The following is a 15,056-nucleotide window of genomic DNA, read 5'->3' on the forward strand; positions in this document are numbered from 1 at the left end:
GGGGGCGAGTCACATTTAAAGATTTCAGGTTCACTTTTTAGGAATTGCTCTTTTTAATTTATTACCTGATAGGGCCTGAAGTTGGAAGGTCTTCTGGAGGCTGCATTCCACAATGTTTATTCCACAACTAAAAATGTTTATGTTTATATCTTAAAAAGACCATCTAAGACAAACAATATGCTTTTCCGATTATAGAGAACAAAAAGAACATATGCAGAAGATGAATGAATTTGTTCCTAGTGCACAAATGTCTGAACTTCCACGACAAGAAATGTCCAGGTTACGAAGTACATCTGCTAGGAAAGATAACTTTCAGGTAAATTAAAATATTACTTATAAATGGCTTTCAAATAGACTTTATGTTTTAAAAAGCACTTATAGTCTGGTTTTCCTATAAAAATATCCTCAGGATAATTTACAAAATGTCCTAAATTATTTTAAAATATTACAAGCACATATATCCGTTCCTCATTTAGCAACCAAGTTCCATTCCGATAACCAGGTCATTTAGCAGAATGGTTGCTAACAGAATATGTGATTGCCACAAAGATCACTGGATGTTACCATCTTATTCAGATTAAATTGTCTCATACAACTACACAAGCAATACTCCATCTGTTGTCAGCATTTGTTGTAAAGAGGGCAAAATTTGGTCCTACATGTGTGCATTGGTTGGAAAATGAGTGTTTTATTGCTGTCATATATGCAAATGGTCACTAACCAAGGTAGTTGCTAAATGAAAACTTTAACAACAAATCAAAACAAAGCATGAAACCTGAATGGCCTTATATATTTGACAGAAATAATTCCTTATTATTTGTTTGGCTGCTTAGCAGTTTTTGATTCTAATGTGGATATACTAAAGGAGATTTTCAAATCTTGATTCATAAAAAGGATGTGTTTCATTTTCTGTTAGAATTTTGTCGTATAGCATTTGTGTAAAAACAAATGTTCTAATGTCCTAATGCTATTATAAATTGTTCCACTGAAACATCTGTCCACTGAGAATGAATTTTGAAGATATGGCAATGAGAGAGTCAGTGGACTTCACTATGTTTTCATGTTTTGCTGTATCAAAAGTCACAATTCATTAGTATTACAACAGTAATCTTTAATTACAAAGCAGGAAATGCCATGTAACATTTTGTTCCTTTTTGGTTTCCCTAAAAAATTTATAAGTATAAAATGTATTTCTTTTTCATTTGAAAAAGAAACACAAAATAGGATAAATGATAGTCAACAAAATATATAATAAAAATGACACAGGTATATATTATAAAGTACCAGACACAGAAATTATTATGTGTTTTATTATGAGGTTCAAAATCTGCTTTCTAAAAGATAGTGTTTGGCATGATATTTTTTGAAAAAGTCTTTAGTAGATGGCAGAACCAAGTTGGTTTTGTCTGGACTTGGAAAGAAAGTAAGGTCAGGCATAGATGAGAAATTATTAGAGAATACCGAAGGCAACACATACCAGAAAAGGGAGTAGCAAACCATTTCCATACTGTTGCCAAATAAACTGCATGGAATTCTCCATGAAGTCACCTGGAGTCAGCTCAATTCTACTTAATTATTAAAAACAAGTTTTATCATTTTAGAATGTATTTTTCATCTTTATAGGCTTAAATATAAATGCATGTTGAAAGAACCAATCAATAAATTCATCCCAGCATGGATGATTGTTACTGATATGTGAGGAAAACACCCAGCTGACTGTAGGTCAAACATCTCTATTATTTTGGCTTAAGTACTGAAGAGCAGGTGATTCCATGTTTCCACCAACAGAAACATCCCAAATTCCAGTACCTCCATTTCTCTTGAATTTTGTTAGCTCAAATCCTGCATAACTTCTGGACACCAATTCAGCTGCCACTAGGGTGGGTGAATTTAGATTTTGGGTTATGACTTTACCCTTGAAACTTGCAGTCATTCCAGGTTTTTTTAATTAAGTTTAAAATAATATAATCTGAATGACCCAAAAAGATAATTCTGGATGTATAAAATAGTAGTTATCCATGCTACATATTGTTTGTGATTGATATACGGTTAGAGGCGGCACATGTTATATGTGTTTAAGTCCTTGATACTCCAGAGAATTGTGAATTAATTTTTATATGTCTTTATATGGGAAAGAAGAAATCATAATTCAGCAGTTCAAAGCATTGATTTGTATAAGCAAAGTTAGAATTAATCTTGATTCTGATAGCTGATAGGCAGAAACAAACAATTGGTTTTGTTTTTTACCACATAGATGGTTTACATGAAGCTACTTGCAATAAAACTCTTGACCATAACACTGAGACATAGGAAGATTACTATGGCCCAATGTGACTCTTGTTACTAATAAAAAAGGTGTTATGTATATGCATATGTACAAAACACAAAATATCTATTAAATATAAAAACCACATACAGAAAAACTAAGGCTAACTCAAAATCATATTAACATTTATTTATTTAACCTGCCTTATCATTTTTATAAATAACTCAAGGAGGTGAACACACCTAACATTTCTTCCTCCTCCTACTTACCCCACAACAATAACCCTATGAGGTAAGTTTGGCTGAAAGAGTTTAATTGATCCAAAATCTTTCAGCTGAAATACATGACAAAGACAGGACTAGAATTCATAGTTTCCTGGTTTTTAGTTTGGTGCCTTAACTATTAGACCAAATTGGCTCCCAAACAAGCATCCTCCAAACCATTTCAGGATAAATTGATTTTATACTCTGGCTCCGTGTTCACAGAAAACTCAGGTGTTCATGGCCTTAGCAAAGGCCAGTACTTGCCCATCTGAATTTCAGAGAGATGCTGTTCCAAAAGAGAGATGTGTATTTGATTTTGTTTTATTTTTGTGCCTTCAAGTTGGTCTTGATTGTTGGTATCTTTGTAAACAGGTAGGTCAAAAGATTTTTGGAAGTGGTTAGCCTAGCCATTGCCTTTTTCCCAAGTATGAGAGAAAGTGACTGATCCAAAGTTACCCACCTAGTTACATGTCTAAGGCAAGGTTAGAACTTACAGCCTGCCAGTTATTAGTCCATCTCTTTTAAATTTGCTAGCTTAGATGTTTATAAATAATAACATTTTTAAATATGTCCTAATTTATGTTTGTTTTGTACCATTTTTAACACTGAACATCTACAAAAAGTACACACTTTAGAAAAGGATCAAGGCACATAGAGTACAATATTGATTCCCTATATATGTCATATCATTCTTAGCAATAGCTTCATATAGCCTTCCCCAAAATTGTAGTTATGCTGGCTGGGAATGATGGAAAATAGTTTGTCATGCTAGCGGCCATCATTTAGCCTAGTGAGATTGCATAAATAGGAACAATCACAATGAATACTGGAGTTGTGCATTGCCATCTCTCTTCTTCTGGCAATCCAGGTTTAGAAATTTGACCAAGTTTGATTTGTTGCTTGTTGAATATCTGGATATGAGCCTACGATTAATTTAAAACATTACCTTAAAAAAACACTGTTTCAGATCAAATTTTTTAAAATAACCAATGTCAGTCAATCAAAATCAATTTCCTCTTAGTTTTGGTCAATGAATCCCAGCAGTCCATGATTAGACTAAAAGTGAAAACTTCCCAACTTGGCCCTATTGGAGAGGAAAAGGAGAAGCATGGAATCCCATGGTTTCTTATGGTATGCAAAAAAAAATCATAGCTGATAATGTTGATATAATGATTATTTTATACATTTATTTTCACTTGTCCCATTATGTAGGCCTCTTCTGAAATGCAAGGTAAAATGACAGCAGAGGAACAAACTAATAAGCTTACTCCAGCTGTAATTACAAAGCCCCCTGTCTTGTTTCGGAAACCTGCTCCAACCACTAAGCCACCTCCTATAAAATCTTCTCCAGTGACAAGACCTCCTGTTTCAGCTGCAAAGGTTCCTATCCCAACAGGAAAGCCACCTGCTCTACCATTACAGTCAAATATTCCAATTTCCATTTCAACTGCAGCAACAGCTCAGGTTTCAGTTCCCATGGTAAAGACATCAACTGATATGGATGAAGAACGTTGGGATGAGGACTCTTTCCAGGGACTTTGGGACAGTACTGAGGATAAAGGGTTGAAATTAGACTATGACTTACCTACATCGGATTCTTCATTGCCTTCATCAACAATCTCAGCATCCCATTTGGCACCCCATGCCAAGCCACCAATTATTCATCAGACTGTTGACTATGGACATGGACACGGCCATGGACAAGGTGAATGCTGCTAATGTTCTGATTGCCACTTAATAAAACATTAAGGAGCTTTCTAAAGAAGCCTGTCCTAGTTCTCTTAGTGTTGGACAGCTGTTGTATTCCCACTCTCACCTTTGGGGGGAAAGTTGTAGAAGAGGTTGTGGAATAATAACTATAAATACTCTGGAAGAAGCAGATTTAAACCTCGGGCCTGACTAGGGGATTAAAATCGCATGGGTCTTCCTCATGGATGACTCGTACTGGGATTTGAAAGGAGTGAATATGTCTATGCTTGTTCTGTTAAATCTCTTAGTGACCTTTGATATTATTGATCTTTCTGGATTGCTTGTGAAGTCTGGAGATCAGATATAGTGGTGAATGTACTCCTATATGAGCAAGCAGTTGCATTAGTATTTGCAAAGCATGGGAAATTCCATTATACCGCAATACTTAACCCTTTCTCTGGGAAAATCTACCAGTTTGAAGAGAGATATCAGTATGTTGATCATACACAATTCATCAAAGCCAAATTATTTTGACACTGTCAGGGTCTTTAATTATTATCAATTTGTGTTTAACAGATATAACTATCAGTAAAAGTGGACAACAAATTCCGTACGGAGAGCGAATAACTCTACATCCAGAACCTCATGAAAGGCAACCCTTTTCAAAAGGTGGGTTTATCTTTATGGTCACAGAAATATCTCTTTGAGAAAAAATAAATTTGTTTTATATTTAGTAGCTTTCTGTTTAAGATGAACTGTATTTTTCTCTTTGTGATACAATAACTTAAATGCTTTGGAATATTTTAAATAATAGTGTGCAGAATGAGATTCTCTTTTATATGTAAAATTATCATATGGAAGGAAATATAGATAATCCTTGACTTAAAACAGTTTAAAGTTACGATGTCCCTGAAAAGAGTAATATGTCCATTTTTCACACGACCATTGCAGCCCCATGGTCACATGATCAAAATTCAGATGCTTAGCAACTGATTCATATTTATGATGGTTGCAGTATCCTGGGGCGTGTGCAGTTTTTGCAAGCTTTTGACAAGCAAAGTCAGTGGGGAAAAGCCACATTTACTTAACAACCATGTTACTAAACTGACTGCAATGATTCATTTAACAACTGTGGCAAAGTGGTAAAATGGGGCAAAATTCATGTCTCACTTAGCAACAGAAATGTTGGGTTTAATTGCGGTTGTACGTCGAGGACTACCTGTAGTCGGTTCAACTTTTCCTGATGTGATTCTTTTACTTGTGATCTGGTTCAGCTCAAAAATTTCTTTTATTATGAGGCTTAACAATTATTTTGACTTTTTTTTTCCCAGAACACTTAGGCCAGCGGGATCGATACATCAAGGAGAGAGAGAATTATTTTGAACGACAAAATAATTCCAACCCAGACCACAGGGATTTCAGGAGGGAACGAGAACCATACAGAGAACGGATTTCTGGAGATCATGATCGGGAACGATTTGACAAAGAACGATACCCACGAGAAGACAGGTATGTAAAACAGAAGTACTTAAATAAGAAAACATGCCTTCATAGTGGTTATTGATGTGCTTTTTATATGGTCAGTCTGTATAAATAAAAATCATGTTATAAATAAGAATAAAATCCTAATTTGTAATGGATGGATGGATCAGTTTTATTAGCCATCCTAAGTGTTGGCACATAAAATGAGTACAAAGTCTTTAAAATAAATAAATAAATTCACATGAGTGCTTTCTCCATTTAACAGGCCATCTCCTTCAAGAAATCAGTCTTACCGTGACAAAGATCATTCAGTCTCAAGAAGGGGAGGATTTGAAAGACAGTCATATGAGCGGAAGCCTGATCGTCCTCCTTATGATCATGGGCCTTCCATGTTTGGAGGTATAATTTTAAAATCATTGAGAATTGGAATAGAAAATTAGTAAGTTAGAATGAAGCTAGAAATGTTAATTCAGTTGATGTTGCTTAACAAATACAAGTGGAGGAAGTGATCTCGCCGGCGACACCGCAGCAGGGAAAAGGAGCTCTCTGTCCCTTGCGCTGGCTTCTGCATATTCGAGGAAGCCAAAACCTTCCTGGAGGGGAGGTGAAGCCAAAGAGAAGTGCCTTGTGAGGTCCCACAGGAAAACGCAGTTCCCCTGAAGAGCCCCAGGCTATTGCTCTCTGCCATGTCGTAGAGAAGAAGCAGCCAAGATAGCTGCGACAAAGTCGGTGTCTGTTTAACATCCAAGCAAAATTCAGGAGTGGAGTTAGTAACAGTGTGGAACTGGGTGAGAACTATCCTTTTTATTTCAAAATAGAACCCTAAGAAGAATATTCAGAAAAGTGGACTCATAAATATATTAAATGGCTGTGACCTAACTACGAGAGTAAAAAGTTAATATTTTAAAATAATATACTAAAGTTAATATTCTAAAAACAGAAGAAAGTGAAGAAGGAAAACAGCAAATTTGTTAAAAATATAAAACTGGATTTTGAGATTGGATAGACACTGGCTTTGGATAGGCATTTATAAAAATGCTGGAACATATATAAAAACAAATATAGCACTCATTTTTGAAAGATTTGGATTATAACGAAAATTGGTTAATTTAAAAGACGACAAAGTGAAAACTGATTTAAGAGCGCCGCCTGCTGTCAAAGAAAAACAACAAATTCCCAAATTTTTGGTGGAGAAATTTATATCATCCTTGGATTACATAAAAGAAGCAGATAGATTAACTTTGAGTCTTAATTATTTCTGGACACTGACTTACAGCTGAGGCTGGGATTATTCTTGGACAATTGGATAAAGAATAAACAAGAATAAAGATAAGTGGAATATGTAGAGAATTGGTGTTGGAGTTACAGGTTATGAAGGATATTATGAACATAGGATTTGAGGATATTTTGAATAAAATAGAAAAGCTGGAAGTGGAGACACAATCAGAGACAGCACACCTGATACAACCAGTAGAGGGAAAAGGAGAAATCCTGGAAGAGGAGGAGCTAACTAGAAGCACAATCAGAGAAACGGAACAGATGAAGCAACAAATAAAAAGAAAAAAATAACAAAATAAAAATTAATATGAAAATGATTGATGAGATAAACCAAGGGGATGTGTTAAAGATAAGGCAACAGGAAATGGAATTTCAGAGAAAATATTTTGAGAGGACAGGGATTAAATTAAATAACTGGAAAGAGAAACAATGGAATATAATAGAGGAGGAAGGAAGGAGTAAGAGGAAAGGACAAAAAATGAAAGAAACTGAGAGACAAACTAGGAAGCGATCAGTTAAAGCTTTACTGAGAGCAAGAGACCGATGACTGATACAGAAAAGATAAAGGTTCCACATGAATCTATTATTCTATTATTTACGATATAAAATTGTTAATTGTTAAATATGAAATTAATATTTTGCAAGAGAACTGGCATTAAAGATATACAATTCTCAACTATAATAAACATGAAAACTAATATGATAAATTGTAATAAACATGAACTTAATGTTTGGAAATAAGATTATTATCAAAGGTATACAGTATAATTGTGAACTATAGTAAATATGAAAAATAATATTATAAGGTAGTAAAAGAAATGACATGTGGAACCTGATAGATTAGAACAAAAAAAAATATAGGATAGTGAAATATAATAATAGATAAAAATAATTATAGCGTTATTAGAATTAAACAATAGGTTAAATGTTTGAATATGGTTTGCTTTAGTATAAATGGGACTAGGAAAAGATTTTGCTTAAAGTGCAACGGTGGCAACATTAAGAATTAAAAGGGGAGAAATAATTGAAATATAAATTAAACAAGGACTAATGAATGACTGTGTGAATTATACAAATTGTTAAATATTGCAGATATGACAAGTAATACAGAATTTATAACAAAAGGGATGTTAAGGATGTAGAGATTGACACAAAATGGGAATATTGAAGGATTAAAATTAAGATTGATAAAATGTATTAATATAAAATTATATAAGAAAATCAATATTAATGTAAAATTAGTGTCATATTTGTTTTTAAAATGTAAACCACTCTGGGACCACACTGTTCACACAATGAGTTGTTTGTAACAATTAAAAATAATAAACAAATTAAAAATACAATTGAAAAGGCCAATTGGAAGGGAGGGGGATAGCCATTACTCCCAAATGTCTTGTCTATTAGTATTTATGTGTCTGACTTCTTTCCCTCTTCTCTCATGTAAATTTCATTAAAAGGTGATCGGAGAAATTATGCTGAGGATAGAATTCCTATTTCTGCTCCAACAATACCACGACAACCACCACCTGCCCCACGGGTAGAAAGAAAACCAGAATCAAAAAATGTGGATGATATATTGAAGCAGCCTGGACGGGAAAGTAGACCAGAACGGGTAAGTACTATGTCTCCAGGTTTCTAATATGAGGTAACAATTATGTGTAAGGAATTTCATACTTCCATTAATATTTATGAAGCAGTGCTTTCCAAAGCACTCGTGGCTTCCTTCAAAAGTCTTTGCTGCATGCCTAAGTCTACAATTGTACAATTATGTTGTCATAGAATTTTCTCAGCAGATGGTTTTCTATGAATTCAATTATTGAATCTTGTATACCTAGCTATCAGGGAGGATTACAATTACAGTAAAAGGTTGATGTGAAGAGAGAGCAATTCGTGCATGTGGACTCCTACATATGCCAATAGTTTTGTTATTCCAACAGTATGCTGATTTCCAAAGTTCCTTTTCCATTCTGTAATATCCTTTCTTGTTCTAATCTGGGTCTGAACTACTTATTTTTTTAAAAAAAAAATCATTTTCTGCTTAAACTATAATTATAGTATCCAGAATTATTTAGGTTATAACTGGTTTCCTTCAGTATTATTTTGATCCTGGACTCTGCGGGGAGGAAAATGTGAGTGGTGAGTGAGTTATATCATGCCAAATCTGAAATCTAGTCCATTATTGCTACAAATAATGTCATGGGGGTTTCATTTTGTGAATCTTTACGGGTCTGCAGAGATTTTGACCCCATTCAGTAACAGTTCAAAGTTACTGAACGACTTAACAAACATTGTTGCAGCTGTCGCAGCATCCCAGGATCATATAATAGTTATTCAGGTGCTTGGCAACCAGTTCACAATTACTATGGTCACACCATCTCCATGGTCATGCAATCACCATTTGCAACTTTCACTTCCAACTTTGAACAAGCAAAGTCAATGTGGAATCTGGCAGGTGGTCGCAAATGGCAATTACATGACTATGTGGCACTAACTACGCAAGATTCACTTAACGATGGCAACTGGGACTGCCACATCTGCTTTTTTATAACAATGTAGTTACGTGGCACTGCACTTTATAATGGTGTTGCTTATAACAAAGTTCCTTGTCCCGCTTACCATAGTTAAGTGAGAACTAGCTATAGCTTGCCAGGCTGCAATCATAAAAATTACTTGGTCTGCTGAATCCTTGTTATTCAGCTTAATAGAAGTGCATTATTTAAAGTGTATGGTCTCTGTTTTAGATTGTCATAATCATGCGAGGATTGCCAGGCAGTGGAAAGACTCATGTTGCTAAGCTCATCAGGGTAAGTGGATAATCGTTTTCTTTGTCTTCAGTTTGTACTGAAGAATAGAGTAGAATTGAATTGTTCCAGTCACTTGTTTTATCTCTTTTCTCCCAGTCAAAGTTTCATTTCTTTACCTACCTACAGGAGAGGGAAGGGAAGTTGTTGTTTTAGATTTTGCACCATACATATTATTTAAGATTACCTTGTGTAACTTTTTTTTCCTGACCTATCGTAGATAACAACTGGATTAATTGAACTGAATATATGGAAATAGAATGTTTTCTTAAAAATTGGATGAAAATTTAGCTTTGATGGTATAGGTTTTGGGATTTTTTCTTTATTTTTTCTTCTTAGGATAAAGAAGTGGAATGTGGGGGAGCTGCACCCAGAGTCCTCAGCCTGGATGACTATTTTATCACTGAAATAGAAAAAGAAGAGAGAGATCCAGACACAAAGAAGAGAGTAAAAAAGAAGGTATTCTTAATGTATATTCCAATTATTAATTAAATTATTGTAACTAATTGCCTACAAAAATGAAAACTGGCCAACAGCCAAGAAACTCTCCTAATCTACATTCTATTTTAGAAAAAAAAATAGATTATGATCTGGGAATGCAGAGTTGACAACTTTTTCAATTAAACAAATCTTTATGTGTCATTAAATTGATGTTATCTCTTATTGTACAATTTAATCTGTATTTTCTGAGTTAAGGAAAATACAGTTGGTTCATTTAGAATCAGATGAGTTTTAGAAGGCTTTGCAGAATAGTTTCTATTCTTCATGGTTCCCTGATTACTTTCAGGATGTTTTAAAATATTTGATTATCAATTATTGCTTATAGGTGTTTTATTGGTCAGACATTAGCTCTTTGCCTCAGAATAACATACAAGATAGCACACATTGTAAGCAAGCTTTTCCAGGTCATCACATGAATCAAGACCTTTTCCTTCCTTTAAAAGGATGTGAGAAGAGAGATGGCTCTCAACTGGTTGAGATGGCTCTCAACTGGTCCTGCCACTCTCCATGAATCTGAAGAGAAAAATATGCAACAAGCAGATGGCTATACACTTTCAAAATTCTTTAAAATTCTGCAAAAATTCTGTTTTGAAATCACACAAAGTAAATATAGCAGGTTTAAGCATTGAGTTGGAAGGGTCCACAAGGATCATTTGAAACTTCGGTAATGTTCAAAAATACCAATTAAGCTGGAAAAATTCTGAACCTGTATTTGGAATTAGTGATGGTTCAATCAAGATTAAATCAGCAAAATGTAAATCCAGGGAACATAAATATAATGATAGGATACCTTGAGTGCCTTGGATTCTCTTTAAATGATCAGTTTAATAGCACAGCAGTTCTCCTGAACCAGACTGTCATTAAATCAGTAGCAATGTTTGTGGCAAGATAAACGGTTGGATATGTTTTTATTCGCTTCCTGATAAGATGTGGATCTATGTATTGATTGAATTAGTATACTGTGTTCCAAGCCAATGGACGATTTCACCTTGTGTAGAATATCACAGTAACTATACTTAATATGATGGATTTAGTGCAGTGATGCATTTGAGATAATGTCTCAATTTTTCTGGGGAATTAAAAAGTTGAAATAAAGCAGAGATAGATAATTCAACACTCTCCAGAGTTTGAATTTAAGCTCCCATCCTAACTCCCATTCCTAATTGTCAACAGTATTAATTCCTATGTTTTGGCAAAGTACTAGAGCAAGCGATAACAACATTTTCATTAGTGAACTGTCTGGTCTTTTTTAAGTTTGAATATCAGAATGGACTTGAAATACTGAGAAGTTTGCTGGGGGAAGTCAGAATAGAACAAGCCTATTAATTTTCCTTGACTTGCTGGCATCTTTCAGTTCTAAGAACCATAGTAGTCTTCTAAATAATCTGAAGAAATGGAAATTGGTGTGAATTGCGCCCCACCATTTCTACACGTGTCATTGTTATTGATCGCCTACCCAGCATTTGTGCCCTAGGCTTCCTAAGGGACCGTCTTATCCCGTGATGTTTAGGACTCTGTATAAAACTGCTACATGGGTTTGTAATTGAATGCTAGTAACATGCACTATCCCATTCTTGTTCATTTCATTTTGATAAATTTTATCAGTTATTCATTTCTAGCATCAGACAGCAATAGAAAGATTTAAGTTCTTCAATAAAAAAAGCTTGATTCTTTGCCTAACATTCCCCATTTTTTGGACCAGATTTTGGAGTATGAATATGAAGCTGATATGGAAGAGGTCTATCGTGCCAGCTTGTTTAAAACTTTCAAGAAGACTTTGGATGATGGATTTTTCCCCTTCATCATACTTGATGCCATCAATGATAGAGTACGGCATTTTGAGCAATTCTGGAGTGCTGCAAAAACAAAAGGATTTGAAGTAAGCATCCCTAGATAATATCTGTGATTATTAACATTTCTAAAACATTCCAGTGATTTGGAATAATAAACATTAATATTTTTTAAGACAGGCAATAATAGCAGATTTAGATTTAGGTATAAGTCATTGTAAAATAGCACATCAAAGATCCAGTAAATGTTGAACTGACAAAGAAACAGAACCTAGCGATGGTATTTGTGTTTTGTGTGTAGGAAGGTCTGGGTTCCTTCCTCTGTATCTCTGAGATAAATGTTCTTTGGGTGAAGGTTTATACTTGGCCTTTGAGTGGCATGCAAGAGACCACAATTCAAACAGCAGCACAGGACGTAAGACAAAAGTTACATTTTTGCCATATATGTGTGTGTATGTAACCTGTAGACTTTCAGCTTTGTGGAAATACTGCTGTGTATTGATTGAGCACTCTAGTATGCAGTCACCCCAATGCCTGGCTGACCTTGCTGATTTTGAAGTCAATTTCTTTGTCGAAAGACCTATTGCTGGAGACTATTCATCCCACATATTTGAAACTGTTTACATTTATCAGCTGAGTGTCAGTAATAGTGATTTTTGGTTGTATAGGCTTGGTAATTGGCATGAGCTGGTAAAGTATTTCAGTCTCTTCAGGCTGATAGGCTGAAGGGCATAGCAACATCTGAAAATGCGTTCGGCATCAACTGTAGATCACTATTCTTGTGCACCAGGAGTGCACAATCATTAGCAAAAAGAGTTTCTTGAATGACTGAATGGAGGTACTACAGTCTCTAATCTTCCTGTTTAAGGAAGGTTGTTGAGGGGATGGTTGGTATTCAACTTCAGGCAGCCCTAGATGAAACACATTATCTGAACGCTTTTCAGGATGGGGCACAGTATTGAAATGGCACTGGATGTATTTATAGATGATTTCTGGGTCCAGAGAGGGGATGGTACAACTGTCTTGACCCTTTTTTGATTCCAGCAACTGTGGTATCTTTCTAAGCTGATGTTAGGGACTAAATATTAGGTTTCCAAGTGATGAAATCCATTTTAAAAAGAAAAGCACAAAGTCCATCTTCCAAGACAATTTCTTTTATTTAAGAAAGCATCAAATTGGCAAAGTCCATGGTAGTTCTGGATCTGACACAACCCGGAATTACCCCACATATTAGAAGTTAGAAACAACCCCCCAAAAGTCATATTATCCAATAGAAGTAATTCAGCGTTGCTTGATGTCATAAATGTCCACCTCCAGTGCCTAGGCACAGATAGCTCGGGTTCCCATGGGAAGAAGAATCTCCTAGCCTAAACAACTCTCTCTATCTCCACTCCTCCCCCCTTAGGAATGTGGCAAGCCTGAAACCCTTCCCCCATGACCGCCAAAGAGAAAGTAAGAAAAAGTATATATATTAAGCCTAAGTAAAATGGCTACACATATGTCAATACCGGGCTTGACACTAAGAGTGGTTTCCCTTTTGCCCTGTCTGGTTCCAGTCAGCGTTGGTGGTGCAGGAAAGGTCATATTCTAGGCCTCTGCAACACAAGGGGAGCTCAGGACTTGGGTTTCTCTCTTTTTTAACTTTTTCATGAAACCACTGGGTGAGGTCATTTGCTGGCATAGAGTCTGCTATCAGTACATTAAGGATATCAAATTATATATCTCCGCTTCTGGCCAGGCAGATGAGGCTGTTGCAATTATAACCAAGTGCCTTGAACTGTGAGAATCTGGATGGGGAGGAATCAACTTCAACTCAAAACTGGCAAGACAGAGTGGCTTTGAATCTCTCCCCTGCCCCCGGTGTCTGCCAATATGCCATCTGTGATTCTGAACAGGGTGGCACTTTTGAAGACACAGCTGGTGTACAATTTGGGATTCCTTCTAGACTCACGGCTACTGCTTAAGGAGATGGTAACAACCATGGTTAGGGAGGTTTTTTTATAGGTTCCTCTTGTATGCCAGTTGGATCCTTTCCTGGTCCAAGAGACCGCAATCATAGTCACTGATGCAGAATGCAGCAGTGTGGGCGCCTTCCCAGTTTCGTCCATTACACTTCTGGTTGTGGTTCTGGTTCCCAGGTTTTTTCTGGATGTAATTCAAGGTGTTGGTTGTCACCTTTAAAGGCCTATATGACATGGGACCAGGTCATATGTGGGACCATTTCTTATTGAGGGTATCTGCCCTTCCCACCAGAATGGATAGCATAAGCATGCTCCAAGTCCCTTCCATTAAATATTGCCACTTCGTGGGTTCTCACAAGTGTACCTTTCCGTTGCTACTCCTGCTCTGTGGAATGCCATCCTTCTTGAGATTGAATAGACTCCAGCCTGTTTAACCTTACACTTATGATCTGGGACTTTCCCCAGACTGGGCTAGGTGAGGTCAGAGCAGATTGAGAATGCTGTGGGTTGCATCAAGAAAGTATGATTTGGGCACCAGATTTTTCTATTTCAGGTTTTATTCGGGTTTTGTTTGGGTTGGTTGGTTGATTTCTATGACTGTATATAGTTTCTTTTGGTTATAAGCAGACTTGGTTTTGAAGATGGGCAATTATAGAAATATTTTAAGTAGATATGAGACAATCAGTCACTTGATCCAGACATTGATTATTTTTCTTTTTCACATCTTTCTGGCCACATTTGTTCAGTTCATGAAACATGCATTGAATGATACTTCTGCCATGGATCATACATTTTCAAACACATTCCTTCTTTGTCATGTATCTTAGGTTTACTTAGCTGAAATAACTGCAGATAATCAGACTTGTTGCAAGAGAAATGTCCATGGACGCAAGCTCAAAGAAATCAATAAGGTAACTTTGTAAACAGATTTCTCCAACATTATAGTACTAAAAATTTGTTTACAGGTAGTCCTTGACTTACAACAGCCATTTAGTGACCATTCAAAATTACAACGGCACTGAAAA

At 35.8% G+C, this 15,056-nt stretch overlaps 1 protein-coding gene across 2 annotated transcripts in view; it reads left to right on the top strand.

The window, feature by feature from the left end:
- Nucleotides 1-15,056, top strand: part of YLPM1 (YLP motif containing 1) — a 53,390-nt gene that overhangs the window by 15,088 nt on the left and 23,246 nt on the right. For both annotated transcript variants that reach the window (XR_015741092.1, XM_026711767.2), the window contains exons 6-15: nucleotides 196-316; nucleotides 3,742-4,234; nucleotides 4,795-4,887; nucleotides 5,550-5,727; nucleotides 5,966-6,099; nucleotides 8,436-8,590; nucleotides 9,720-9,782; nucleotides 10,119-10,238; nucleotides 11,983-12,159; nucleotides 14,859-14,942. Coding sequence is in view for 1 of the 2 variants with exons in the window: in XM_026711767.2 (XP_026567552.2) it covers nucleotides 196-316; nucleotides 3,742-4,234; nucleotides 4,795-4,887; nucleotides 5,550-5,727; nucleotides 5,966-6,099; nucleotides 8,436-8,590; nucleotides 9,720-9,782; nucleotides 10,119-10,238; nucleotides 11,983-12,159; nucleotides 14,859-14,942 (1,618 nt within the window). In the remaining variant the exon portion in view is untranslated. The remainder of the gene's footprint in view (nucleotides 1-195; nucleotides 317-3,741; nucleotides 4,235-4,794; nucleotides 4,888-5,549; nucleotides 5,728-5,965; nucleotides 6,100-8,435; nucleotides 8,591-9,719; nucleotides 9,783-10,118; nucleotides 10,239-11,982; nucleotides 12,160-14,858; nucleotides 14,943-15,056) is intronic.

The sequence above is a fragment of the Pseudonaja textilis genome, chromosome 1, assembly GCF_049901715.1.
Source record: "Pseudonaja textilis isolate UNSWEBS1 chromosome 1, rPseTex1.2, whole genome shotgun sequence".
Classification (NCBI taxonomy): Eukaryota; Metazoa; Chordata; class Lepidosauria; order Squamata; family Elapidae; genus Pseudonaja; species Pseudonaja textilis.